Here is a 26,602-nt window from a genome sequence, read left to right as displayed (position 1 = left end):
AGCTCAGTCTAGTGAATTCCACTATTACGCCCCTCTCATGATCTCTTTCTGTGTCTTTGATAGCCTTCACAGCTCCCTATGTGAGTTCATCTGTCCACTCTGAGCCCTTTCTGTGCAATCTAACCCACTCTTATTGGGAGCTGACATCTGCTGTCGAAAGACAAAATTACAACAAATTTAGTTTAAAGATCCTAAATGGATTTTATTTGTGATTCTAGAATTGGGCAACACCTCATTCTGTACAAAAGAAGGAGTGTTCCAATGATCTGAGCAAAGGACGTAAAACCGCCCGACAGGTTCACCTTGCCCACTGCCTAGACGGAGCCAATTTATCAAGACAGGGGGACTGCAATAGAGAAAGAGTAATTCACATAGAGCCAGCTGTGTAGGAGACCAGAGTTTTATTATTACTCAAATCAGTCTCCCAGAGCATTTGGGAATCAGAGTTTTTAAGGATAATTTGGTGGGTGGGTGGAGGCCAGTGAGTTGGGAGTGCTGATTGGTTGGGTCGGAAATGAACTCATAGGAATTTGAAGCTATCTTCTTGTGCTGAGTCAGTTCCTGGGTGGGGGCCACAAGATCAGATGAACCAGTTTATGGAGCTGGGTGGTACCAGCTGATCCATCAAGTGCAGGGTCTCTAAAATATCTCAAGCACTGATCTTAGGTTTTACAATAGTGATGTTATCCGCAGGAGCAATTTGGTGATGGTCAGAATCTTGTAGTCTTCAGCTGTATGACTCCTAAACCTTAATTTCTAATCTTGTGGCTAATTTGTTAGTCCTACAAAGGTAGTCTAGTCACAGGCAAGAAGCAGATTTGTTTTGGGAAAGGGCTGTTAACATCTTTGTTTTAAACTATAAAGTAAGTTCCTCCCAAAGTTAGTTCTGCCTATGCCCAGGAATGAGCAATGACAGCTTGGAGGCTAGAAGCAAGATGGAATTGGTTAAGTCAGATCTCTTTCACTGTCTCAGTTATAATTTTGCAATGGCAGTTTCATTAGGCCAAGTTAATTAACTTCTCTACACCTCAGTTTCTCACTCTGTAAAATGAAGATGGTAAGTTATACAAAGTTCAAAGTGAGTTTATACTGGTAGACATCAGAATTGTGATTACCTTGGGAGTTAATGATTGGGAAGGGTCATGAAGGAAACTTCTGGAGTGGTGGAAATGTTGTTTTGATCTCAGTGTTTATATGGGTATATACATACATTTTTAAAAAGTCATCAGCCAGGCACGGTGACTCACGCCTGTAATCCCAGCACTTTGGGAGGCTGAGGCAGGTGGATCACATGAGGTCAGAGTTCGAGACCAGCCTGACCAACATGGTGAAACCCCATCTCTACTAAAAACACAAAATTAGAGCCATACACAGTGGCTCATGCTTGTAATCCCAGCACTTTGGGAGGACGAGGCAGGCGGATCACCTGAGGTCGGGAGTTCAAGACCAGCCTAACAAACATGGAGAAACCTCGTCTCTACTACAAATACAAAATTAGCTGGGCATGGTGGCGGATGCCTGTAATCTCAGCTACTCGGGAGACTGAGGCAGGAGAATCACCTGAACCCAGAAGGCAGAGGTTTCGATGAGCTGAGATCTCGCCATTGCAATCCAGCCTGGGCAACAAGAGTAAAACTCCGTTTCAAAAAAAAAAAAAAAGTCATCAAGCAGTTAAGATTAGATTAAAATGCAGTAATCTAATCTTAATTAGATTAGATACCTTTATTTGATTAGATACCTTTATTTAAAATTTTTTAAAAGTGGAGATAATAGTATCTACTTACCAGCATCATTGTGAGGATTAAATGTGCTCAGCAGGTTGCATAATTGTTTCTGATCTAGCTAGTATCCAGTATTTGTCTATTGTCACAGGTGGTGACTGCTGGAGGGGCTGTGTCCCCAATAAGCTGTGAATGTCTTGGAGGACAAGTATGTTGGCTCCTTCTTGTTCCAGCAATGAAGAGGATCCCATGTAGACTCCAAGCAGCTCAAGTTCAGCAAGGGAGACAGACCATTGCAAGTGCATGTGAAGGGCACTGGTGGGCTGTGAAGTTCGCAGGAGGAGCCTCTCACTTGCTGGGTTTGGGGAGGAATTCTGGAAAGCAGTCAGTCTTAGGGACGAGAAGGATGTAGCTGGTGGTACAAGCTCCCTCAGCTCCATGAATCAAGGGAGTGGGTCTGACTTTGGTTCTCATTCCCCTTTACCACGCCTGGCACACATTAGACCATCAATACCAACTGACTCCAGGAATGAGTGTCTTCCCGTGGAGACATCAGGAACTCTGAGTTTAAATACACAGGTGGGATGTGACACACTGGGAACCACTCAGATTTGCTGGATCTGGACGGGGCTTGTCAGGACTCAGTGCTTCCAACCCCAGGGCCCATTTCCCTGTGGCCCCTGAGTCACCCCCATGGGTGGACAGCTGCTCCAGTGCCATGATACAGCCACAGAGGACTGCAGGCCTAGGGCCTCCAGAAGGACAGGCAGGGTCCCTCTGAGAGACAAGCCGGCTTATAGCTGAAACCTCTGGCCCAGGCGTCCTCTAAGGGAAGCCAGGCTGTGTCAGGGCAAGGCCCATGAAGACAGAAGATAAAGATGGGGAGGACCAGAGGGGGTAACCTTGGAAGGAAAGCGGGCTGCATGGGGGCACCGTCGATTGCACAGGACGCGGTCCAGGCTCGCGTCGCCCCGCAGGCGGCGCCAGAGCGCAAGCCCTCCTCGTGACTCTGGTCCACAGTCCGGCCGGGCGGAGCGAGGGGCGGGCCCCTGCGTCTCTGGGCGCTGGAGCGCAGCGACGGTCACGCTGCGTGGCGGACGAACGGACTGACGGACGCGCAGCCTTACCCGCTAGGGCCATGGCGGAGCACGCTCCTCGCCGCTGCTGCCTGGGCTGGGACTTCAGCACGCAGCAGGTACAGTCGCCTGGCCGCAGGGCCACGGGGCCGCCTCCTCCGCAACGGTGGGGGTAGGGGGCGGGCTGTCACCTGGACGCGGGAAAACATGGGCCCGGTCGCGGGCGCGCCTACCTCTCGGGCTTCCCTGGGCCCCCGCCCCTGCCCCGCGCGCGGCCGTGGGGCGCCGGCGCCCTCGCCCGGAGATGCCCTGCCAATGCCACCCGCTCGCAAGATGCGGCCTCGACCCCGCCTGGACCCCGCTACCCCAGGAAACTGCAGGCGCTCCTCGGCAGGACCCCCGGTGCCCAGAGGGACCGGAGAACTCGGCGGGTTCCTGCGCAGTTATGGGCACCGAGTGACGGGGATCCGAAGGAAGTCAGCTACTCTAAGGCAGGGGAACAGACAGGCGGGTAGCCCTGCGCACATGCACAACCAGTGACCTGGAAGCAGATTATAGCCCAAAACCTTTTTTAAAAAATTGAAATGGGCCAGGCCTGGTGGCTCTTGCCTGTAATCCCAGCACTTTGGGAGGCCTAGGCGGGTGGATCGCTTGAGCCCAGGAGTTCGAGACCAGCCTGGGCAATATGGAGAAACCCCGGTCTCTACCAGAAAATACAAAAATTAGCCGGGCATGGTGGCGCACACCTATAGTCCCAGTTTCTCGGGAGGCTGAAGCGGATCGCTTGAGCCCAGGAGGTGGAGATTGCAGTGAGCTAAGATGGCGCCACCGCTCTCCAGCCTGGGCGACAGAACGGGGCCCTGTCTCAAAAAAAAAAAAAAAAAAAAAGTGAAATGCATAGTGTACAAATGGACTTTACTCTGTGACCGCCCTTCGTTGACACCAGCTTGCCTGGTCTGTGGACCCAGGACTGCTGGCCAGAGGAGCAGTGTGCTGCTGCCAACGCCCCGCAAACAGGCAAGCAAATCAAAATTTGCCTTCAAAGAGGGCATGGGGTGACCAGGGCACCTTTTCCTTTAAAGTACTTGGGAAATATACACAGTTGCAGTCAAACCCATCTTCTCGAATGGGTCAAGGGAGGCAGGCCTCTGGCCAGTCCTTGGGGGGAAAGTCCTGTGGGACTCTGGATGACTCGAGTTGCGTTGCTAGACCTCAGTTTCCCTATCTGTCCAGGAAAGGAGTCATACTCCCAAGCTTGGAGATTGCTTCAGTGGGACATTAATGTCTCTGGACCACAATCATGGCCTGTGAGAATAGCCCATGGCCTTGCCTGGTCTCAGGCCCCTGCAGACATGGATCCCCAGAGATGCCTTGCTTCCCATTCCTTCCTCTCTGGCACTTTCTCCCGCCTCCTTGTCAGGTGCACGAACCAACTCATCTGTGAACATCTTCCTCTAGAGGGTCTTGGCTTTGGCTATTTGGGGAACAAAGATTCCTTGAGACATGTGGGTGTTCCTACTTAGCCTCAGTTTCTTCATTTTACGAAATCTTTGAGTGTCACCCCAGATGAGTCCTCTGTTCCCACGATTACGGTGAGGCAGCCCTGCCTTCAAGGAGGTCTCTAGGCTGAACCGTTCCTAGGGTGTGGGGCCTCATCTGGTGATGTTAGTACCCCGTGAACCAGTGTAGAAGCTGAGGAAAATTCTACACTTCATTTTTTAAAATGCCTTTCAGGTAAAGGTTGTTGCTGTTGATGCAGAGTTGAATGTCTTCTATGAGGAAAGTGTGCATTTTGACAGAGATCTTCCAGAATTTGGGTATGTACTTGATGTGCATGCGTGTGTGATGAGGGTGTTGGTTTTGGGGTCCTCCCGCAAACTTCTGTATTCATAGACCTCACTGTTCAGGCTTTGCCAAATACAGGAGTGGTGGTCTCGGCAGACCTTTCAAATATCTTTTTTTCCTATATCTAGAGTGCCATCTCCCCCATTTCTTCCCAATTCCATTCATCCATTCATGCAGTAAGCATCAGTTGAGACCTACTGTGTGCCAGGTGCTAGGACTTGATGGTGAAACAAAAAGAGAAATGGTCCTTGCTCTCCCAGAACTTCCCACTGAGTAGTGGAGACTTATCAAACAAAGAATCTCCCAAAAGAATGTTTCATTATAAACTCTGAGAAGGCCTCTGAAGGAAAGAAACTCACTTCTCCAAGTGCTTATTATAAAGGAATGTGACTCAGACTTGGGAGGGGAAGTCCCAGAGCGTCTCTAGGGAAGTGGTGCTTAAGCTAGAGATCAGAGTGAGTGAAGTTAGCCAAGCGATGGAAGGGAAGTTGGCCAGGTGATGGAAGAGCATTCCAGGCAGAAGGAACAACGTGTGCAAGGGCCCTGTGGCAAGAAAGAGCATGGTTCACTCCTTCATGCAATTGAAGAAAGCCAATGAGGCTGGGGAGCAGAGAGGTGGAGGCTGGTCAGAGCTCCGTAGGCCATGGTATAGAGTTTGTCTTTATTCTAAAAGCTATGGTCAGCCACTAAGGGCCATAAGGGGTAGGGGTATGGGTGAGGTATGACAGGTTGTATTTTTGTTTTGAAAAGATCTCTCTGGGGGCATTGGGAGAACAGATTCGGAGCATTGCTGGAATGGACGTGGGGAACTATTGAAGAGGTTTTTGCAGGTCATTCGGGTATGAAATAATGGATAGGAGACAGCTGAGTAGTAAAATGGACAGGTCCTGTTACAAAATTGAATGTGAGATGTAAGGGTGGGATTTCTGGCTGTCCTTCAGAATGCATGTCGGACTGTGGGAAAGAATGAGTTTTGGAGAGACAGATCATGAGTTCAGCTTGGGCTGCCATAACAAGGTACCATAGACTGGGTGGGTTAAAGAGCGGAAATTTGTATTCTCACACATCTGGCCGTTAGGAGTCTAAAATCAAAGTGCTGAGAAGATTGGTCTCCTCTGGGACCTTTCTCCTTGGCTTGCAAGTGACCACTCTCTTGCTGTGTCTTCACATGGTGGTCACTCGGTGCAGGAGTGCTTGGTGTCTGTGCATCTGTATCCTAATCTTCTTATAAGGACATGAGTCATACTGGATTAAGGCCCATCCTAATGACTTCATTGTAACTTAATTGCCTTTTAAAAGGCCCTATCTCCAAATAATCACAATCCAAGGCCCTCGGGGTTAGGATTTCAGCATATGAGTTTTGGGGGCAGAGGGGGCACAATTCAGTCCGTAACACTGTGGACTTGCTGGTTTTGAGGCACCCTCGTGAGGTCCTGGTAAAAGTGTCCTTCCCTGTCTGTTTTAGACACACTTCCTCTTTGAAGCCTTCCCAGCTGGCCCTTTATGCACCTCTCATTACCCATCACATTGTGTTGCCAACTCTTTGCCCCCAGCTAATGCGGCCCCTTGGAGCCGAGGTTAGAAGTCATCTTGCTTTCTCACATTTTTTATTATTGCAGGCCTTGCATGTTTGCCTTTTGGTAGTTGGTATGTTTCAAGGAATTGGTCTTTTTAACTAAGCCATCAAATGTGTGGCCATAGTGTTGTTCATAATATTCCTTTATGCTCCTTATGATATCTCTGGGACCAGTAATGATGATCTCTTGCTGTTGGTCATTTCTGATGTTGGTAATTTGTCTTCTCTCTTTTTTTCCTTTGGTTATCCTGGCTAGAGGTTTATCAATTGTATTGATCTTTTCAAAGTTCAACTTTTGGTTTTGTTGTTTTCTTCAAGTTGTGCTCTAATTTTTATTACTTAGTTTCTTCTGCTTGCTTTAGGTTTAAATTGCTCTTTTTTCTCTAGTTTCCTGAAGTGGAAGCTTAGAGGATTGATTTAAGACCTTCTTTTCTAATATATGCATTTAATGCTATAAATTTCTCTGTAAGCATAAATGCTTTTTATGGGATGCCTCAGCAGCATCCCATAAATTTTGATAAGTTATAGTTTCATTTTTTTTTGGTTCAAAATATTTTTTAGTTCTCTTGAGACTTCTTTGACTCATAGGTTATTTAGAAGAATGTTGTTTAGGCTGGGTGCGGTGGCTCACACCTGTAATCCCAGCACTTTGGGAGGCTGAAGCAGGCAGATCACTTGAGGTCCAGAGTTTGAGACCAGCCTGGCCAACATGGTGAAACCTGTTTCTACTAAAAATACAAAAAAATTAGCTGGACATGGTGGCAGGCACCGTGTATGCTACATGCCTGTCATCCTAGCTACTTGGGAGGCTGAGGCAGGAGAATTGCTTGAACTGCAGAGGGAGGTTTTGGTGAGCCAAGATCACACCACTGCACTCCAGCCTGGACAACAGAGGGAGACCCTGTCTCAAAAAAAAAAAAAAAAAAGAAGTATGGAAGTGTGTTGTTTAATCTCCAGGTTTTCTAGCTTTCTGTTATTCATTTCGAGTTTAATTTCACTGTGTCTGAGAACATACCCTATATGACTTCTAGTCTTCCAAAAATTTAAAATTTCCTCTCCCTCACTCTCTCTTCCATTTAATAAGTCAGTCCTCTCCACTGGACATTTATAAAAAGGTGTCCACAACCAAAATACGGTATTGCTTTTTTCCATTATGTTTTCAAGATATTTTAAACCAGATACCTATAGATTTAGTTCATTCCATCCCCATCACCTCAATTGCATTGTGGGTTTTTTTTTACAACTTTATTAAGTTATAACTGATGTACAATACTGTGCATATTTGGAGTATACAGTTAAAAGCTTTAATATCTGTATTCTTTCATGAAACTATCACCAAAATAAGACAATGAGTATTTCCATGTCCTAAAAATTTCCTCCTGCCTCTTTGCAAGCCATGCCTCCTTCCCAATACCCCTACCCACTGGCAACCGCTTATGTGTTTTGTATCACTAGTTTATATTTTCTAGAATTTTTTATAGATGGAATCATAATTATGTATGCTTTTTTAAAACCTTTAAAATTTCACATCACAGTTTTGAGATTCATCCATGTTGCTACATGTGGCAATAGTTGGTTCCTATTATTGCTGAGTAGTATTTCATTGTGTGATGTTGTATGGATGGACTACAGTTGGTTTCACCTGATGAGGGATATTGGGGTTGTTTCTCTTTTCTGTTGTTATAAGCAAAGGGCTATGAGAGTCACATACAAGTCTTTTCGTGGACATATGATTTCATTTCTCTTGGAAATGACATACCAGGAGTACAGTTGCTGAGTTATATGGCAGGTATATGTTTAACTTCTTAAGGAATTCTCTTCCAAAGTGGTGATTTTAATAAAAAATATTTTATATTGTTAACAGGCTTTACATTGCACTTAATATGTAACTCAAATGAACAGTATACAGTGAAAAGTCTTTTTTTTTTTTTGAGACGGAGTCTGGCTCTGTTGCCCAGGCTAGAGTGCAGTGGCACGATCTCAGCTCACTGAAAGCTCCGCCTCCCAGGTTCACGCCATTCTCCTGCCTCAGCCTCCCGAGTAGCTGGGACTGCAGGTGCCTGCCACCACGCCCAGCTAATTTTTTGTATTTTTAGTAGAGACGGGGTTTCACCATGTTAGCCAGGACGGTCTCGATCTCTTGACCTCATGATCCGCCCACCTCGGCCTCCCAAAGTGCTGGGATTACAGGCGTGAGCCACTGCGTCTGGCCATATAACAGTGAAAAGTCTTAATCCCACCTGTGAGCTCATCTCTCCTCTCCATCCCTTCTCTACAGATGACTTTAATTTGTTGTGTATCCTTCCAGTTTTTTTTTTTGTTTTTTTTTTGTTTTTACTTTTTAGACAAGGTGTGACTCTGTCCCTCAAACTGGAGTACAGTGGTATGATCTTGGCTCATTGCATCCTCCACCTTCCAGGCTCAAGCGATCCTCCCACCTCAGCCTCCTGTGTAGCTGGGACTACAGGCACATGCCACCACACATGGCTAATTTTTGCACTTTTGTGGTAGAGAGAGGGTATCACCATATTGCCTAGGCTGGTCTTGAACTCCTGGACTCAAGCGATCCACCCGCTTCAGCCTCCCAAAGTGCTAGGATTACAGGCTTGAGCCACTGCGCCAGGCTCCTTCCAGTGTTTTTACATGGAAATATAGGAAGGTATGAATATTCTTATTTTCCTCCTTTCATACAAGAGAAAGCATACTATACTCACTGATCTGTACTTTGCTTTACTCACTTCACAATAATGTGGCTGTGTTTACATGTCAATACATAAAAACTTCTGTGTTCTTTTTTATAGATGTGTAGTATTCCATTGTGTAGATGTACCATTTCCTAATGGAGGACATTGACTTATTTGCAATGAAAAATAATATAGTAGATTACATTACATATGTCATTGCAGATGTGTGCCAATTTATTTGTAAGTTAAATTTTTGGGAATGGGATTGCTGGTCCAAAGATTTATAATTTTGGGAGATGTGGCCAGATTGCCTCCCATAGGGATTATATTGATTTGCATCCTACCACTAACACATGACAGGGCCTGTTTTCCAACAGCCTAGCCAGCACAGTGAGGGTTATTGAGTTTTTGATTCTTTGCTAATATGATAGGTGAATAATGATATACTTTGCATTTCTCTTATGAGTGAAGTTGAGCATCTTTTCATACGTTGAAGGGCCACCTGAATTTATTTTTCTGTGAAGTTGTTTTTAATGTCCTTCGCCCATTTTTCTGTTGGATTAGCTATCTATTTCTTATCATGTCTTGGATTGGTTATCCATTTCTTATAATTTCTAGGAGCTTTTCGTATATTGGAGGAATTCCGTCTTTGTTGTTGAATGAATTGCAAATATGTTTCCCAGATTTTGTTTGATTTTTGACTTGCTGTGGGTTGTTGCTTTTTTTTGTTGTTTTTTTGAGATGGAGTCTCGCTCTGTCGCCCAGGCTGGAGTACAGTGGCATGATCTCGGCTCACTGCAAGCTCCGCCTCCTGAGTTCACGCCATTCTCCTACCTCAGCCTCCCGAGTAGCTGGGACTACAGGTGCCCACCACCACGCCCAGCTAATTTTTTGTATTTTTAGTAGAGACGGGGTTTCACCATGTTAGCCAGGATGGTCTTGATCTCCCAACCTCGTGATCTGCCCGCCTCCCAAAGTGCTGAGATTACAGGCGTGAGCCACCACACCTGGCCAAGTTGTCGCTATTATTGCCACACACAAATATTTAAGTCATTGAATTTCCCAGTCTCTTTTATTGCTTCTAGATTTTGAGTCATAGTTTAAAAGGCCTTCCTCACTCCAAAATTATGAAGGAACTCACCTATGTTTTTATCTAGTTCTTGTAAGATTTCAGCTTTCTTACATAAAAATATTTGGAGTTTATCCAGGTACATAGTATGACATTTGTATCCAACTTTAATTTTTCCCAGATGACTGTTCAGTTGTTGTAACACCAACCATGTTTTAATTTAATTTAATTTTTTTATTTGAGACAGGAGCTGGCTGTCACCCAAGCTGGAGTGCAGTGGTGTGATTCAGCTCACTGCGATCTATGCCTTCCGGGCTCAAGCAATCCACCCTCCTTAGCCTCCCAAGTAGCTGGAACCACAAGTGCGCCCCTACCATGACCGGCTAATTTTTTTGTATTTTTTTTGTGGAGATGGGGTCTCACTCTGTTGCCCAGGCTGGTCTCGAACTCCTAGGCTCAAGCAGTCCACCCACCTCTGCCTCCTAAAGTGCTGAGATTACAGGCGTGAACCACCACACCCAGCCTCAACCGGGTTTTTAGAAGTCTATCTTTACCTTTAAGAGGCTGAGGTGGGTGGATTACCTGAGGTCAGGAGTTCAAGACCAGCCTGGCTAACATGGTGAAACCCTGTCTGTACTAAAAATACAAAAATTAGCTGAGCATGGTGGTGGGTGCCTGTAGTCTCAGTTACTTGGGAGGCTGAGGCAGGAGAATCACTTGAATCAGGGAGGCAGAGGTTGTAGTGAGCTGAGATTGCGCCACTGCATTCCAGCCCGGGTGACAAAGTGAGACTCCATCTCAAAAAAAAAAAGTCCATCTTTACCTCCATGATTTGAGATGTGAGCCTTATCATGTGCTACTTTCTGCGTTCACTTAGGTCCATTTTGGGGCTTTTTTTTTGTTCCATGGTTTGGTAGATCTGTTCATAAGCCAGTAACAGATTGTTTCAATTATCCCAGCTCTGTAATATGTTTGTTTGTTTGTTTATTTGCTTTTGAGTTGGCGTCTCGCTCTGTCGCCCAGGCTGGAGTGCAGTGGCACGATCTCGGCTCACTGCAACCTCTGCCTCCTGGGTTCAAGTGATTCTTCTGCCTCAGCCTCCTGAGTAATTTGGATTACAGGCACCCACCACTGGCTAATTTTTGTATTTTTAGTAGAGACGAGTTTTTGCCATGTTGGCCAGGTTGGTCTCTAACTCCTGACCTCAGGTGATCCGCCTGCCTCGACCTCCTGAAGTGCTGTGATTACAGGCATGAGCGATTGCACCCGGCCTGTAATATGTTTTAATATCTAGAATTGTTGGTCCCCTCTGTTCGTTTTTTTTCCAGAGTTTCCATGGCTATTCTTGTTCTTTTTCAATATGTACTTCAGAATCAGTTTTTCAGGTTCCAGAAAGCCAAACTGTTAATTTTTTTTTTTTTTTTTTGACATGGAGTCTAGCTCTGGAGCCCAGGTTGAAATGCAGTGGTGTGTTCTCTGCTCACTGCAACCTCCACCTGCCGGGTTCAAGCAATTCTCCTGTCTCAGCCTCCCGAGTAGCTGGGACTACAGGCACACACCACTACACTTGGCTAATTTTTGTGTTTTTAGTGGAGACAGGGTTTCCCCATAATTGGTCAGGCTGGTCTCAAACTCCTGACCTCAGGTGATCCACCCACCTCAGCCTCCCAAGGTGCTGGGATTACAGGCGTGAGCCACCGCACCCAGCCTGTTGTTAATATTTTTATTGAGATCATATTATCTTTATAAATTAACTTGGCAGAATTGACAACTTTCTGAGATTAAGTCTTCCTGTCTAAGCACACGTTATGACTTTCCATTTGTTCAAGTCTTCTTTTGAATACTTCACATGTGTTTTAATATGTTTAACATATGGATTTTGCTGACTTTGGTAGATTGCAAAAATGACCACAGTACTCCACCCATCCCTGTACCCACACCCTTTGCAATGTGACTGCAATTCCTCCCATCAAGGAGTCGTTTCCCTACCTGTTGATTTGCTTTATCCAATAGAACAGGAGAAGTGGCATTGTGCCAGTTCTAAGCCTAAGCCTCAAGCAGCCTTACGTGCTTCTGCTGTCATTCTTGGAACTCTGCCCAGCCACCAAATGAACAAGCTCAGGCTACACTGCTGGAGAGTTGGACATATGTGGCCTAGTTGCCCCAACTTCTTCACCTAAGAGCCAGCCAGCCCCTAGCTACTGTTAGCTATCTATGAAGCAGAGCCTTCTAGCTACCGTTAACTGATTGCAGATGTATGAGTGAGCCCAGCTGAGCCCCATCCAGTGATAGCAAGTAGAATTGTGAGCTTAATGGTTTTGAGTCACTAAGTTTTGAAGTGGTTTGTGACAATGCAAAAACTACCCAATGTAGATAATTATTTTTAAGTTTATTTCTAACTTTTTTATCCGTTTACTATTGTAATTGGGGAACGGAGGTTTCTAGCAGAAACTTATCAGCTGTCTTCCAAACTCATTTCCCTTTCTTCCTAGGTACTCTCCTGCCTTCCTTGTAGTTATGTTCAACCATATGACTGAGTTCTAGCCAGTGGAATATAAGAAAATGTGATCATGCCTCTAAAAGACCTAGTCCATTAAAACCTCCTTCTCCGACTTTTCTCCCATTTTCTGGCTGATGTGGGTATCCAGAGCAACCTTGGAAGCACATGTGGAACATGATAGAGCCACCATCAACCTGGTTCCTGAATGACTGCATGGAGCAGAACACCCCACTCCCCACTCATGTTCCTCACCACCTACTGATTGTGCTTTACCTGAGGAGAAAGAAACTTCAGCTGTATCAAGCCATAGAAATGTGTTTTTCATTAACTAATATAATTTTTTCCCTCATATACTTTTTTTAAAGAAAATACTGGGGCCAGGCGTGGTCGCTTACGCCTGTAATCCTAGCACTTTGGGATTACTGAGGCGGGCAGATCACGAGGTCAGGAGATCGAGACCATCCTGGCTAAGATGGTGAAACCCCATTTCTACTAAAAATAGAAAAACTTAGCCGGGCTTGGTGGCGGGCACCTGTAGTCCCAGCTACTCGGGAGGCTGAGGCAGGAGAATGGCATGAACCCGGGAGGCGGAGTTTGCAGTGAGCCGAGATAACACCACTGCACTTCAGCCTGGGCGACAGAGCAAGACTCTGTCTCAAAAAAAAAAAAAAAAGAAAGAAAGAAAGAGAAAATACTGTTTCTATTGAAATGTAATTCACATACCATAAAATTCACCCTTTAAATGTACAATTTGATGGTTTTAGTATATTCAAAGTACCATATCATCATCACCACTGTGTAATCTTAGAATATTTTCACCACCTGGAAAGGAAACCCTGTATTAATTAGCATCCACTGTATAGTCCCCCTCCTGCCAGTAGTGGCAACCACAATCAACTCTCTATCTCTGGATTTGCTGATTCTGGACATTTCATAGACATGAATATATATAATATGTGACAGCTTTCTTTTACTTAGCATAATGTTTTCTTTTTAAAAAATTTTCATAGCTTTTTGTTTATTTCAAATACCAACTTGAACCAGATACTTGGCATAATGTTTTCAAAGTTCATCCACGTCATAGCATGTGTCAGTACTTCATTCCTTTTTGTGGTTCAGTAATATTCCATTGCATTGATATATCACAGTTTGTTTTTCCATTCAACTGATGGACATTTGAGTTGTTCTGCTTTTTTGCTATTGTGAGTTATTCTGCCCTGAACATCCACATATGTTATGGATTGAATTGTGGCCCCCCAGAATTCATATGTTGGAAGCCTACCCTCATCATGACAGTATATTTGGAGGTAAGGCCTTTAGGTGGATAATTAAGATTAAATGAGGTGGTAAGGGTGGGGCTCTAATTTGATAGGACTGGTTTCCTTATAAGAAGGAGAGACACCAGTGCTATCCCACTTCATGCGCAGATGCACAGAGGAAAGGCCTTGTGAGAAGGCAGCTGTCTGCAAGCTGGAAAGAGAGCCCTCACCAGAAACTGAATTTGCTGGCACCTTGTTTGTGGACTTCTAGCCTCCAGAACTGTGAGAAAATAAATGCCTGTTGTTTAAACCATCTAGTTTATGGTATTTTGTTATAGCAACCTGAGCAAACTAATACAATGTATACGTTTTTGTGTGTACATATGTTTTCATTTCTATTGGGTATATTACCTAAAAGTGGAATTGCTGGGTCACATGGTAACTCCGTGTTCAACATTTTGAAGAATTGCCAAACTGTTTTCCAAAGTGGCTGTACCATTTTCCGTTCCCACCAGTGGTAGATGGTGCCTCCAGTTTCTCTACATCCTTTTTTTTTTTTTTTTTTTTTTTTTTGAGGTGGAGTGTCACTCTGTCACCCAGGCTGGAGTGCAGTGGCATGATCTCGGCTCACTGCAAGCTCTGCCTCCCGGGTTCATGGCATTCTCCTGTCTCAGCCTCCCTAGTAGCTGGGACTACAGGCGCCCGCCACCACGCCCAGCTAATTTTTTGTATTTTTAGTAGAGACGGGGTTTCACCATGTTAGCCAGAATGGTCTCGATTTCCTGACCTTGTGATCCGCCTGCCATGGCCTCCCGAAGTGCTGGGATTACAGGTGTGAGCCACTGTGCCTGGCCTACATCCTTGCTTAACATTTATTATTGACTGTCTTTTTAATTACAGATGGCAGCCATCCTAGTGGATGGGAAATGCAATCTCACTGTGCTTTTGATTTGCATTTATCTAATGATAATGATGTTGAGTATCTTTGCCATTTGTATATCTTCTGTAGAGAAATGTCTATTAAGATCTTTTGCCCTTTTTTTAAAAAAAAAACTGTTATTTCTCTTTTGTTATTGAGTTGTAAAAGTTTTTTTTAATATATATTCTGGATACAAGTCCCTTGTCAGATATGTGATCTCAAAATTTTTGTCATATTCTGTGGGTTGTCTTTTCACTTTCTTGATGATCCTTTGAAGCAATGTTTTTAATTTTGATAAAGTCTAATTTTCCTACTTTTTTCCTTTTGCTATTTGTGCTTTCGTGCAGTATTAGTTAGGTTTTGGTATCAATTTTATATTTACTAAAATAATTGGAAAAATTTTCCATCTTTTCAGGTGCTCTAGAACAATTTAAATAGTATTAGAAATATTTGCTATTTAAAGGTTTGGTATAATTTTTCTGTCAAACCATTTGGGCCTGGTGCTTTTGGGGCATAGGGTGGCTCTGGTCTTCCTTCTTAGCTGGAAATGCCAGTTTTGTTTTGTGTGTGTCTGTGTGTGTGTGTGTGTGTGTGTGTGTGTGTGTGTGTGTGGTTTTTTTTTTTTTTTTTTTGAGGCAAAGCCTTGCTCTATCACGCCCAGGCTAGAGTGCAATGGCAAGATCTCAGCTCATTGCATCCTCTGCCTCCTGGGTTCAAGCAATTCTCCCGCCTTAGTCTCCCAAGTAGCTGGGATTACAGATGCCCTCCACCATGCCTGGCTAATTTTTGTATTTTTGTAGAGATGGGGTTTCACCATATTGGCCAGGTTGGTCTTGAATTCCCGACTTCAGGTGATCTGCCTGCCTTGGCCTCCCAAAGCACTGGGATTATAGGTGTGAGCCACCGCGCCCAGCCGAAATGCCAGTTTTAAGTTGTTAAATACATGGCAGAATGTCTGGTTACAGTTTTTATCTGTTTTGTAAAGGCAACATTTTTTGGTGAGCTTTTACTGTCTATAGTAAAATTTTGTTGCTCTCTTCCTCTTTTTCCCTAGTAGTATCTTTAAAAAAAATCCATATTATTCAGTATAATTTATGTACAAAAAATGCCATCCATTAAAAATGTATAATTAAATGTATTTTGACAGATATAGACCTATAGCTGTGAAACTACCACCACAATCAAGATACAGAATGTTTATATCACCCCCCCAAAGGATCGCTTTTTTCCCCACTTACCGAGACAAGCTCGGTTGTGGAGACTCCAATGCACTGGCACTAGAGGAATGAAGACAAAGACCCAGAAATAAAGTGCAGTGTGGGAATTGGCTAAAAGCCTTAAGAGCTGAGAGCCACAAACAGAGTTTTACCCACATATTTATTGACAGTAAGCCGGTGATAAACATCGTTTCTATAGATTATAGAGTAGCTAAAAGCATTCCTTATGGGAAACAAAGCATTCTTATCGAGGAGCAGAGAAACAGGCTCTGGCTGATTATCTGCAGCAGGAACATGTCCGTAAGGCACAGATCGCTTATGCCATTGTTTGTGGTTTAGGAATGCCTTGAGTGGTTTTCTACCCTGGGTGGGCCAGGTGTTCCTTGCCCTCATTCTGGTAAACCAGCAACCTCCAGTGTGAGTGTCATAGCCATCAGGAACATGTCACATTGCTGCAGAAATCCTGTTTATGGCCAGTTTCTTTAAGGCCTGTTCCCAGCACCCACTAGACTTAGACAACCACTGATCTCCTTTTCTCAGTGTAGATGAATTTGCGTCTTCTATTCTGTTCCTATGTAAGTTATAATTGTGTACATATCAGTAGTTCATATTTTTTCTTGCTCTGTAGTATGATATCACATATATACACCACAATTTATCTGTTCACTTGTTTAGGGACACTGGGTTGACTCCAGTTAATTATTACGAATAAGTCTGCTATGAATATTTGTGTACAAATCTTTCTATGGACTTAGTCTTTCATTTCTCTTGGCTGGATACTTAGGAATTGAATGGCTAGATCACGTGGTTATCTAATAGCATCTTGGTGTGGATTCTGAGCCTGGTTTTCTCTTTTTTAACACATAGCTAAAAGGGTTGGATTTTATCAGATCAGCTCTTTGCACTAGAGTCTTCTAGGGGTGAGGAGGGTGGGGAGAGGGTTCCAGTCAAACTTCCAAAGCCTGTAGTCCAAGAACTTCTTGATCTGTTGTGATAGTAGAGACACTCTTTCCTCCCACGCAGTATCTCTGTGTGGCTGCCCCTCCTCTACCTCTCCAAACCTATGGGGCTTGAGAGGGATTTTATAATCCCACCCTGCACTCCCCCAGGGTGAGCCTTTCTTATCTGGAAGGTTTCTTTAGAAGGTGCTTTCTGAGAATTGCCACCTCTGGGCCACTCTGGGCAATTTGCCTGTCTTCTCTTTCCATCTTTGCAGCCCTCATGCCTGTTCAATCAACGGTTCCCCCTTGGGGTTGGAAAGGTTCTCCTACATCTGGACATTTCCAGAGTCATCTACCACAGGGTTTCTACTGGCTTTGCAATGGTCTGCCTGCCCTGAGGCTCTGGCCTACATTCTCTGTTGTTCTTGCAGGACTCAGGGCGGTGTTCATGTGCACAAGGATGGGCTGACGGTCACTTCTCCAGTACTAATGTGGGTCCAGGTAAGCGTAGGGATTCCTCTTCTCCTTCTGTCCCCAGCCTGTCTCACTGGCAGACTCGGTGATTTGCTAGGAAGTCCAAAGGTGGCAGCCAATGAGAGCATCTGTTGAGATCAGGTGCTCATGGGAAAGTGGAGTTGGCATGGCTTCTGGGACCAGGCTCAGCCTCAGCTGGTGTCAACACTCCCAGGCTCAAAGGACTTACAAAAAACTTCCAGGTACTGGAGCCACAGCAGATGGCAAGTCCTGCCATTAACCATCTTTAAAATACCACAGAGCAAATATTTTCCAAACAGGGCAGTCAGGCCCTGTGGCCTCCCTTGTGTACCATGAAATACAAACATAGGCTGGGCATGGTGGCTCATGCCTGTAATCCCAGCACTTTGGGAGGCTGAGGCAGATGGATCACCTGAGGTCAGGAGTTCGAGACCAGCCTGGCCAACATGGTGAAACCTTGTCTCTACTAAAAATACAAAAAATTAGCCAAGCGTGGTGGCACACGCCTGTAATCCCAGCTACTCAGGAGGCTGAGACAGGAGAATCACTTGAACCTGGGAGGTGGAGGTTGCAGTGAGCTGAGATTGCACCATTGCACTCCAGCTTGGATAACAAGAGTGAAACTCCATCTCAAAAAAAAAAAAAAAGAAAAAAGAAAAAGAAGTACAAACATAGCCCTTAGGGTCTTAGTGCTCAGCCTCCAAGATCCCTTAGATCCCTAAGCACTCAGAATGGCAAGTTATGGCCTGGCCATTCAGACTCATATCAATCCCAAGCCAGGCCTGCCTGCTGAGGATCAACAGGAAAGGAGAATGCCTGTAGCAGGATCTAGTGACTGGTGACCTAGGGGGCCACACAGGAGCAGGGATGTGGACAGCGCAGACAGGCATGGTAGCACCAGGGGCTACCTCATCATATGCTGCAGGGTCCCCAAGTCCCTGAAACTGGAGGCCAGCTAAGTGTGTGTCTTCCAAAAGCTTTTTCCAGTCCTCCAATACCTATCTAACCAATTCCCTATATTAAATTCTTTTTGTTAAAAATAACTAGTATGATTTCTTTTTTATTGGTGTAACCCTGATTCATACGCTGGAGAATTGGGGTAAAGGATGGATTTTATCCAGGCAAACCGGCTAGAATGTACTTCAGAGGGGGCTGAGCCAGACCAAGGGGCAGAGTAGGAGGGTCGGGGGTTAGAGGCAATGGTCAGTGTCAGGAGGTCTGAGTGATGATGTCGAGGGCATCTCATAGGCCAAGGCCTTCACCTGGGGAGGTGAGCAGTGCGTGAGAGCCAGGCTTGGGGGTGGGGCCAGGGTGATTTCTGATCTGACACAGCCTCCAGGACCAAACTTGATCGTAGCTCTGCCAGCCCCTGCTCTGGCTGCACCCCACTCCCTGCCTGAGGTTTGATGGGCACAGATAGAGATGGCAGCCACAGCCAGGGCTGAAAGAAGCCCTCCCAGCAAAGGCTGGGTGTGGTGGAGTCAGGCAAAAGTGAGAGAGTCTTCTCTGCCCTCAGGAAAACACAGGTCAGAGTGAATCTCTAATTCCTGCCGTGAAATCTTAGGAGGGTGGTGCCAAGCTCTGCTGGGCACCACCATCCATCCCACTCACTGGGTTTTGCTAGAAAGGAGGGTCCAACTAGACAGTGGAGGCTGGAATAGGGGCCTGGAACAGATGGCCATCATCTCTATCCAGTCCCTCCAGCCTCCGGCTCCTGGACACAGGGAGTCTGGGCCTGATGCTGTGCTCTCATGGGAGCTCTCTACTTTGCTCTTCACTTCCCTGTGAAGTCAGATCACTAATATAGTGGGTTGAAAATGCAAATAAAAGAAGGCAAAAGTTGGCTGCCTTACTTTGTTAGTTTGTTTTTGAGACAAAGTCTCGCTGTGTTGCCCAGGCTGGAGTGCAGCGGTGTGATCATGGCTCACTATAGCCTCAGTCTCCTGGGCTCAAGTATCCTCCCTCCTCAGCCTCCTGAGTAGCTGGGATTACAGGCTCATGCCGCCACACCTAGCTAAATTTTTCATTTTTTGTAGAGATGGGATCTCATTATGTTGCCCACACCGGTCTTGAACTCCTGAGCTCAAGTGATCCTCCTGCCTTGGCCTCCAAAAGTGCTGGGATTACAGGTGTGAAGTGATGGCATGCACCTGTAGTTGCAGCCACTTGGGAGGCTGAGATGGAAGGATCACAGGCCTGGAAGGTTGAGGCTGCAGTGAGCTGAGATTGTGCCACTCCATTTCAGTCTGGGAACCAGAGCAAGACCGTGTCTCGGAGAAAAAAAAAATGGGGAAGTAAAATTTGAGGATTGGTGGTTTATGATTCCATTTATTTAAAATATTTTTAGCATAGTTGACCTTTTTATTTGATTGATGCCTACTTGTTTAATTACTGTACTCTAGTGCTTACAAATCCCAAGTCATGAGTTTCTTCATCATCTGCCCAGAGTCCTCTGCTGTAATGGCAGGCATTTGCGTTTCAATTCTGAGGCTTGCGTGTCTGATTCAGTGGTTCTGTACAGTCATGGTGGGTTCTGTTTTTCTTCTCAGGCACTGGATATCATCTTGGAGAAGATGAAGGCTTCGGGCTTCGACTTCTCTCAAGTCCTAGCCTTGTCCGGGGCAGGCCAGGTTCGTTTGCAGCAGACTCTGTCTGCCATGTGAGGGTGACTGTCCTGGGCAATGGTGTGGGTGTTGAAGAGGTGGCAACCCTTGGATGGGGAGTGGCTCATTCTTGACAGCCACTGCACAAATTTCACTGTGAATAAAAATCCCTACAACTATTTTACTTTGGAGACTGTATAACTTGTCTCGTTGCAAAAGGATCTGAGAGAGTTCTTAGGAGTAAGTATTATATAAAATAGGATGCTTGGTGAGAGAACTGAGTTCCTCTGAAGGGGATGGAGGAAGCAATTGACATGAATTTATTATGACTGCTTGGGGGCACCACAATTGCTTTTCTATTTCCTGAAAGTAAAAACAAAGTCAAAAATGATCCTAATAATGACAGTAGTTTCAGTAGAAGGAAGAGTATTAATAATGATATCAGAGGACATTGACTGAGCACTTAGTGCATGCCAGATATAACTCTGAGGCCTTTCCAGATGTCATCCAACTTAATCCTTATGATTCTACAGGGTGGTGCTGTGGAGTGCTTGGTACACACTCAGGGCATACTGTTTGGGTTTGATCCCTGGCTCTGCCATTTACAGGCAGTGACCTGGGATACGTCATCTGGCTTTCTGGTGCCCCTGTATTCTCATCTGTCATAGGGTCATTGTGAGTGTAAGTACATAGCACAGTGCCTCCTATTAATACGCAGTAAACGTTATTAAAGCTTGGGCTTCTGTTATTATCATTGATATTTACATGAGGCACAGAGAGGTGATGTCACTTACCCAAGATCACACAGTGCTGGGAGTGGGAGTCAGGACCTGAGTCCATCTCATCCAGTCCCTTAGCTGTGCTGGGATCACTTTTCTCCACGCTGGATTACTATATTTTCAAATCCTCACTAGGATGTAACTTATTTTTCTGAAGATGCTTCTTCCTCCATGACCTAACAGGAATTTATTGTTTGGGTTCTTGTTAAACACAACAGAGATTCCCTGGGTGATCTTGTCCACTTCTCTGTCCTGAATCCCAGGCCTGGACACCCATCTCCCTCCTAGCTATTCCCCGACCCCCATGGCTCGATGTCCCACATATACCTCAAACTTAGCATGTCTCAGACTGAGTTCTCTCTCCCTTCAGACCTCCTCCTTTCTGGGTTCTCTTTCTCAGGGAATTCTCCCCATCCACCCAGGGCACAACTCAAGTGTCATCCCTGCCTCCTCCACCTTCCCACCCCACATCCAAGGGTCCTCATGTCCCACTGATTTGTCTGTGACCCTTGACTCTACCATCTCTTCTCCAGCGCTACCTGCTTGTCATTCTTCTCCAGGTCTCTACTGCAGCCTCCCTGCCTCCAGCCTACCTTCCCCGTGACTCCCACAAGCCGTTCATACATTCAGCTCTGTCTACACGACTCCCCCTGGTAATCCAGGGTTCCCACCACCTCCAAGATAAACCCCAGCCTCCTGAGCATGGTTTCAGGGTCTCAGTGCTCAGGCTGTCCCCTCTGTCTTCAGCCCATCACCCACCCCTGACCCAGCCTCACGCCCACTGCTTAGAATGCCACCCTTCCCGGGACCTGCCTGGCGCCCCTCACCTGCAGATTCTCTGCATGCAACACACACTAGGACCCTTTCCTGATACTCACAACCCTTCCACCCATCTGTACCCGAGTCGGTTAGGTGCCTCTGTTCCCACAGCCCTGTCACTGCAGCTCCATAGGGTTTTATAATTGTACATTTGTGTCCTTTTCCCCGACTCAACTCCAATAGCCTAAAGAATAAGGATGATAGTATCCTATTTATCTATTCCAAGCCTGGCATGATCTATATGCTTAATAAATGTTCATTGAATGAATGAATGAATGAGTGGGGTGAGTGAATAAATACATGAATTTCAGGTAATATTATGAGCAATGTCTTTAAATGCAGTTTTACAAAAGGCATCAAAATCCAGACCAGTAATTAGTTCTTGGAGCTTTTCTATAAGTTGTAGGGTAGACAGGGCAGAGTTCTTCCCCATTTTCTTGAAGTGGAAACCAAGTCTCAGGAGGGTGATGAGCTCTGTGACTAAGAAGTGGCAGGGGCAGGTGTGGAGCCCAGTTCTTTGGCATGTAGTCTGGGGTCTTTCTGTGTCTTCAGGAGGCTGTGACACTGGTGTGTGGTCATGTGAACATGTGCTTGGGTTTCCCAACAGCAACACGGAAGTATATACTGGAAGGTTGGAGCCCAGCAGGCACTGACAAGCCTATCACCAGACCTCCTGCTACACCAGCAGCTGCAGGTAACTGTGGCTACATTGCGTGAGTGTGAGAAACTTCTGCAGAGTCGCAAGTCCTGTGGGTCCTGAAGCCTGCTCATCTCAGTGTTGCAGCTGTGCTCAGGTGCCCTCACCAGAAGAGCTTTCAACCTCAGGCTTTTGGGGAGAGACACCACTGGGCCAGTTCTAAGTTATAGCATGAAGGACTGGCCCATGTGTCCCCAACCAAGATCACATGGGAAGAAGCGTCACGACTGCCTTGATGGGCAGTGTGACCGCCAGCCCTGGGGCAGATCTCCAAGTCAGCGGATGGAGCTTAAGCCTGCGCCTTTGCCCTCCTTCCCAGGACTGTTTCTCCATCAGCGACTGCCCAGTGTGGATGGACTCCAGCACCACAGCCCAGTGCCGCCAGCTGGAGGCTGCCGTTGGCGGGGCTCAGGCTCTCAGCTGCCTCACGGGGTCCCGCGCCTATGAGGTAGGCTGAGGATGCAGGGGGGTGCAGGGGGTGGTCTGGTTGCAGGCCCTGGAGGCATAGTGGGTGGCCTGCCTCTGTGGGGATCACATGAGGTCGTGGAGGTGTTGGCCCTGCGGAGCCAGCAACAGGCACTCTGGCCCCTGGGTCCTGATCCAGGCCACCTGCCGCCCTGTGTGTTCCCAGGCCAGGCTGGGTGTGCACATGGCTGTGCTCCTGACAGGGAGGTGCTGTGCATGGGGGTGAGCGCACCCCCTCAATGAGAGGGCACCTCCTCTCATTGTCTGTAACCTGGGGATTACAACAGGACTTATGTTTTAGGTAGGTTTGAAGCTGAAAGAAGTCAGTGCATGTAAGGCACTTAGCGTAGTGCCTGGCAATGTTAAAAAAAAAAAAGAAAAAAATATAATGTCTCTGTTCCACTGGTTCAACCATGTCCCCAGGGGTGATTGTGATTAGGCCAGCTTGGGTCACATGACCTCGCTGGAGTAGAAGTTTTGGGGATAGGGCCAACTCTACTTGGGCCACCTGAAATAACAATATGTGGGTGGGGAAAATACCCCGATCCCCCGTCTGGTGCCTTGGTCAGAACGGTCACCATGCTGTGTGAAGAGCAAGGGTTATTCACTCAGGGTTGTCCAGTCCTGATGTGGAGAGGCCCTCCAGGATGGCCCAGAAGTTACTCACTTCTCTATCCTGTGAGTGCAGAGCCATTGTTTACTACCTGAGTATTTGATTACTAAGGACATTTTAAGGATTCAACGGCCAAGATCACATTGTTCAGTAGATATCAAACAGATTTAATGCTTATTTTTAAAATATTTAATTATTAGAAACAAGGTCTCACTGTGTTGCCCAGGCTGGACTCCTGGGCTCCAGAGCTCCTGCTTCAGCCTCTTGAGTAGCTGGGATTACAAGCACACGCCACTGTGCCTGCTTGGGGCTTACTTTTAAAAGCTTTTATGGTACCTACTCCTATCCAGAGCATGCTACATTAAACTCATTTTATGGAGGTGATTATTCATTCTGTGTAGGATTTGGGTTTCTAAGAATTTATATTCCTTTTCCAGCGTTTTACAGGAAACCAAATTGCAAAAATTTACCAGCAGAACCCTGAGGCCTACTCACATACGGAGGTTGGTTAAATGTTCCTGTTTGATTGAAAGTCACAGTTGAATTCTTTTCATAATATGTTAGAATAGATACATCTTACGTGCAGTGACTGAAAACATTGATAAGCAGACATTAACAAATGATATATTCGATTTGCTTTTTCTCATTGTCAGGACATTTCCAAAGAGGAGGGGAAGAATGGAATGTGGGAAAGAGAAGTCAGGGGTTCTCCTGACCAGAAGGGTGAGGGTGAGGGTCCAGGTGGGAGCACTGGGGGCTGACCTGTTCCTGAGACCACCTGAGTGGAAGATCTGGGTGTCTGAGCAGGCTGTGTGTGCTCACTTTCCTATATGGTTAACACAGGAGGGCTACCAGGCACATGATTGGCATAGGGCCAGTGTTTTCTTTGGAAATGTATAGGACTGGGTGTTTGTGTCCCCAGCTGTGGCCCTTCAGCCAGAGCCTCTGTCACAGGAACCCACGTTCATTCCTGGCTCCACAGTTGCTGAAGCCAGCACTTGTTGCTGCCTGATAAACAGCCCCACACCCTGGCTAGTGATTTTCATCTTGTGATAAGGAAACGATCAGCTCACGTTAAACCAAAGCACCTTTTTAATCTTAGAAATTAACATGTGGTTTATTATTTAATGATTTGAGGTTCCAGATTATTCGGCAGCATTAGCCATTAATGTAGGCTTTGGGTGGAGGGGTGAAAACCCTCCCTAAATTCTGTGTGTGGAACGAAGTTGGCCTGACAGGACAGGAGATGATAACATTCTCTCCACAGTTCCAAAGGCCCATGATTCTCATGTGGAAGTACAGACCCTCAGGGTGGCATTGAAAATCCATCATCTATTTTTCTGGCTAGTGCTCAGGGTCTGTGGCTTCTGAGGAGCCAGCTTTCCTGAAGCCCTGAGAGTGTCCTGGTTAGTTCTGAGGCCACACATCCACTTCCCTTGTGACCAGAAGTAAATGCCAAGGAAATAGAGGAAGGAAATCAGGGCACACATTCCCCAGCATGTGGATTCCGGATGGAAACGCAGCTTCCCTAAGCCCTTTCTCATAGGACTTTTGGTTTTTGTCTCTTTTGAACTTGGCAGTTTTATGGCCCATCAGAAACTGTAGAGAATGAATGCTCTCCCTAGGAGTCCGCTCATGGTATTCCAGCTGCTCCTATCTGAGATGCACAGTCTCCATCATTACTTGGGCCTTTTGTTCAAAGTTTCCCCTTCCCTCTCCAATTTTTTTTTTCATGCTGTGTGTGTGTCAGAAGCATTCAGTAGCGTAGGGTATGTGGAAGTGAGGTACCTCTCACTGTTTCTTTCCTTTACAGAGAATTTCTTTGGTCAGTAGCTTTGCTGCTTCCCTGTTTCTTGGCTCTTACTCCCCTATTGACTACAGCGATGGTGAGCCTCGGGGTATGGGGTGGGTGCCTGGGCAGCGTGCATGTGGCATATGGGTGTACAGGTAGTGGGAGCCCCATCTACCCCCCGTGGGTGCCAATCTTGTAGCCCTGTCATCTATTGCCAGGAAGGAAGTGTGTTCATTATCTTTTACCACATAACAAATGACCCCAACACTTAGCAGCTGAAGACCACCATGTTTATTTTCTCACCTAGTGTCTGAGAGTCAGGAATGCGGGGCAGCTTAGCTGGGAGGTACTGGTTCAGGATCTCCCACAAGGTGGCAGTCAAGCTGGCAGCTGGGGCTGCAGTCATCTGAAGGGTTGACTGGGGCCTAGAGGATCCATTTCTAGCATCATGCACATGACTACAGGCAAGAGGCCTCAGTTCCTCACATGTGGGCCTCTTTATGGGGCTATTAGTGACACTGCAGAGAGGGAGGAGACAGAGGCCAAGCAGAAGCTGAGGAGTCTTTTATACCCTAATCTTGAAGTGCCGTGCCATGACTTTTGTCTCATCTTACTGGTCACACACTAGGTACAGTTGACCCAGTATAATGTTGGGGGGAACCTCACAAGCGGTGAACACCAGGAGGTGGGGATCAGTAGGGGCGATCATGGAGCCTGGCTCCTGCAAGGAGCTATTAAAGTTTTTGTTTCACATTTGGTGAACTCATGAGATTTATGAGCTTCTAGAATCAAAACCCCGAAAAAAATAAATTGCAGTTGATGCCAGTGAGGAGGGAAACCTGGGAGGAGGTTGCCGCAGGAACTCTTAGATGAGTGTAAGAGTGAGAGGAGTGTGGACAGAATGGGGGTACAGAATGCAGGGCAGGAGCCCAGAGCCATGGACGTGGCTTCAGAATGGAGCCTGGGATGCTCTGAGCCTCGTGGGAGTCCATGGGAAGTTTTTGAGGGCTGTTGTATGCCAGGCTTTATTCTGGTTTCAGGAGGGAAAGTGACTAAAGAGTGCTGTTAAGAGTCCCTCACAATCTGGAGGAGGCAACAGGGTTCCCTACAGCTAGCTCTGTAGAACTCAGACAGGCAGAACAGTCAACTTGGAGTAGCCTACATGTCCACCCATTCTGCACACCTGCCACAGGGCTGATAACCACAGCAGCTGTTCCGGGGCGCATTCCAGAGGTTTACGTTCCTCGGCCACAGCTGGGCCCTCCACTCTGCCCCCCTTCACTCACCTGAGATGTCACCTCCTCATTTCACCTGGGCAGGTGACACCATCAGCATCCCAGCCCACCTCTGTCTGTCTCTACCTTGGCCCAGTGGAGGAGGAGGTCTCTCCACCCGTGCTCTGGGTTCCCTGTCCTTTCCAATCCTCAGGGAAGCCTTGGGAGAAGGAGGATGTTTTAGGAAAGAGCTAGTAGGTTGATCTCAGTGACCAGGAGGAAGTTTAGAGGACTCTGAGACCTTTCCTTGAAAAGTTA

General features: G+C 46.3%; 1 protein-coding gene across 6 annotated transcripts in view; it reads left to right on the top strand.

The window, feature by feature from the left end:
- Positions 1-2,774: 2,774 nt before the first annotated feature.
- Positions 2,775-26,602, top strand: part of XYLB (xylulokinase) — a 71,149-nt gene continuing 47,321 nt past the window's right edge. For 2 of the 6 annotated variants that reach the window (XR_009214549.1, XM_032162048.2), the window contains exons 1-8: positions 2,802-2,916; positions 4,532-4,614; positions 17,239-17,308; positions 19,852-19,932; positions 22,111-22,197; positions 22,520-22,648; positions 23,716-23,781; positions 25,092-25,164. Coding sequence is in view for 5 of the 6 variants with exons in the window: in XM_032162048.2 (XP_032017939.1) it covers positions 2,860-2,916; positions 4,532-4,614; positions 17,239-17,308; positions 19,852-19,932; positions 22,111-22,197; positions 22,520-22,648; positions 23,716-23,781; positions 25,092-25,164 (646 nt within the window). In the remaining variant the exon portion in view is untranslated. Of the gene's footprint in view, positions 2,917-3,743; positions 4,615-12,619; positions 14,072-17,238; positions 17,309-19,851; positions 19,933-22,110; positions 22,198-22,519; positions 22,649-23,715; positions 23,782-25,091; positions 25,165-26,602 lie in introns of those variants that run through there. The other 4 variants (XM_032162050.2, XM_058442850.1, XM_058442851.1 and 1 more) reach the window with 4 other exon arrangements.

Source organism: Hylobates moloch, unplaced genomic scaffold (genome assembly GCF_009828535.3).
Source record: "Hylobates moloch isolate HMO894 unplaced genomic scaffold, HMol_V3 SCAFFOLD_8, whole genome shotgun sequence".
Lineage (NCBI taxonomy): Eukaryota > Metazoa > Chordata > Mammalia > Primates > Hylobatidae > Hylobates > Hylobates moloch.
This window is presented reverse-complemented; position numbering and strand designations above follow the sequence as displayed.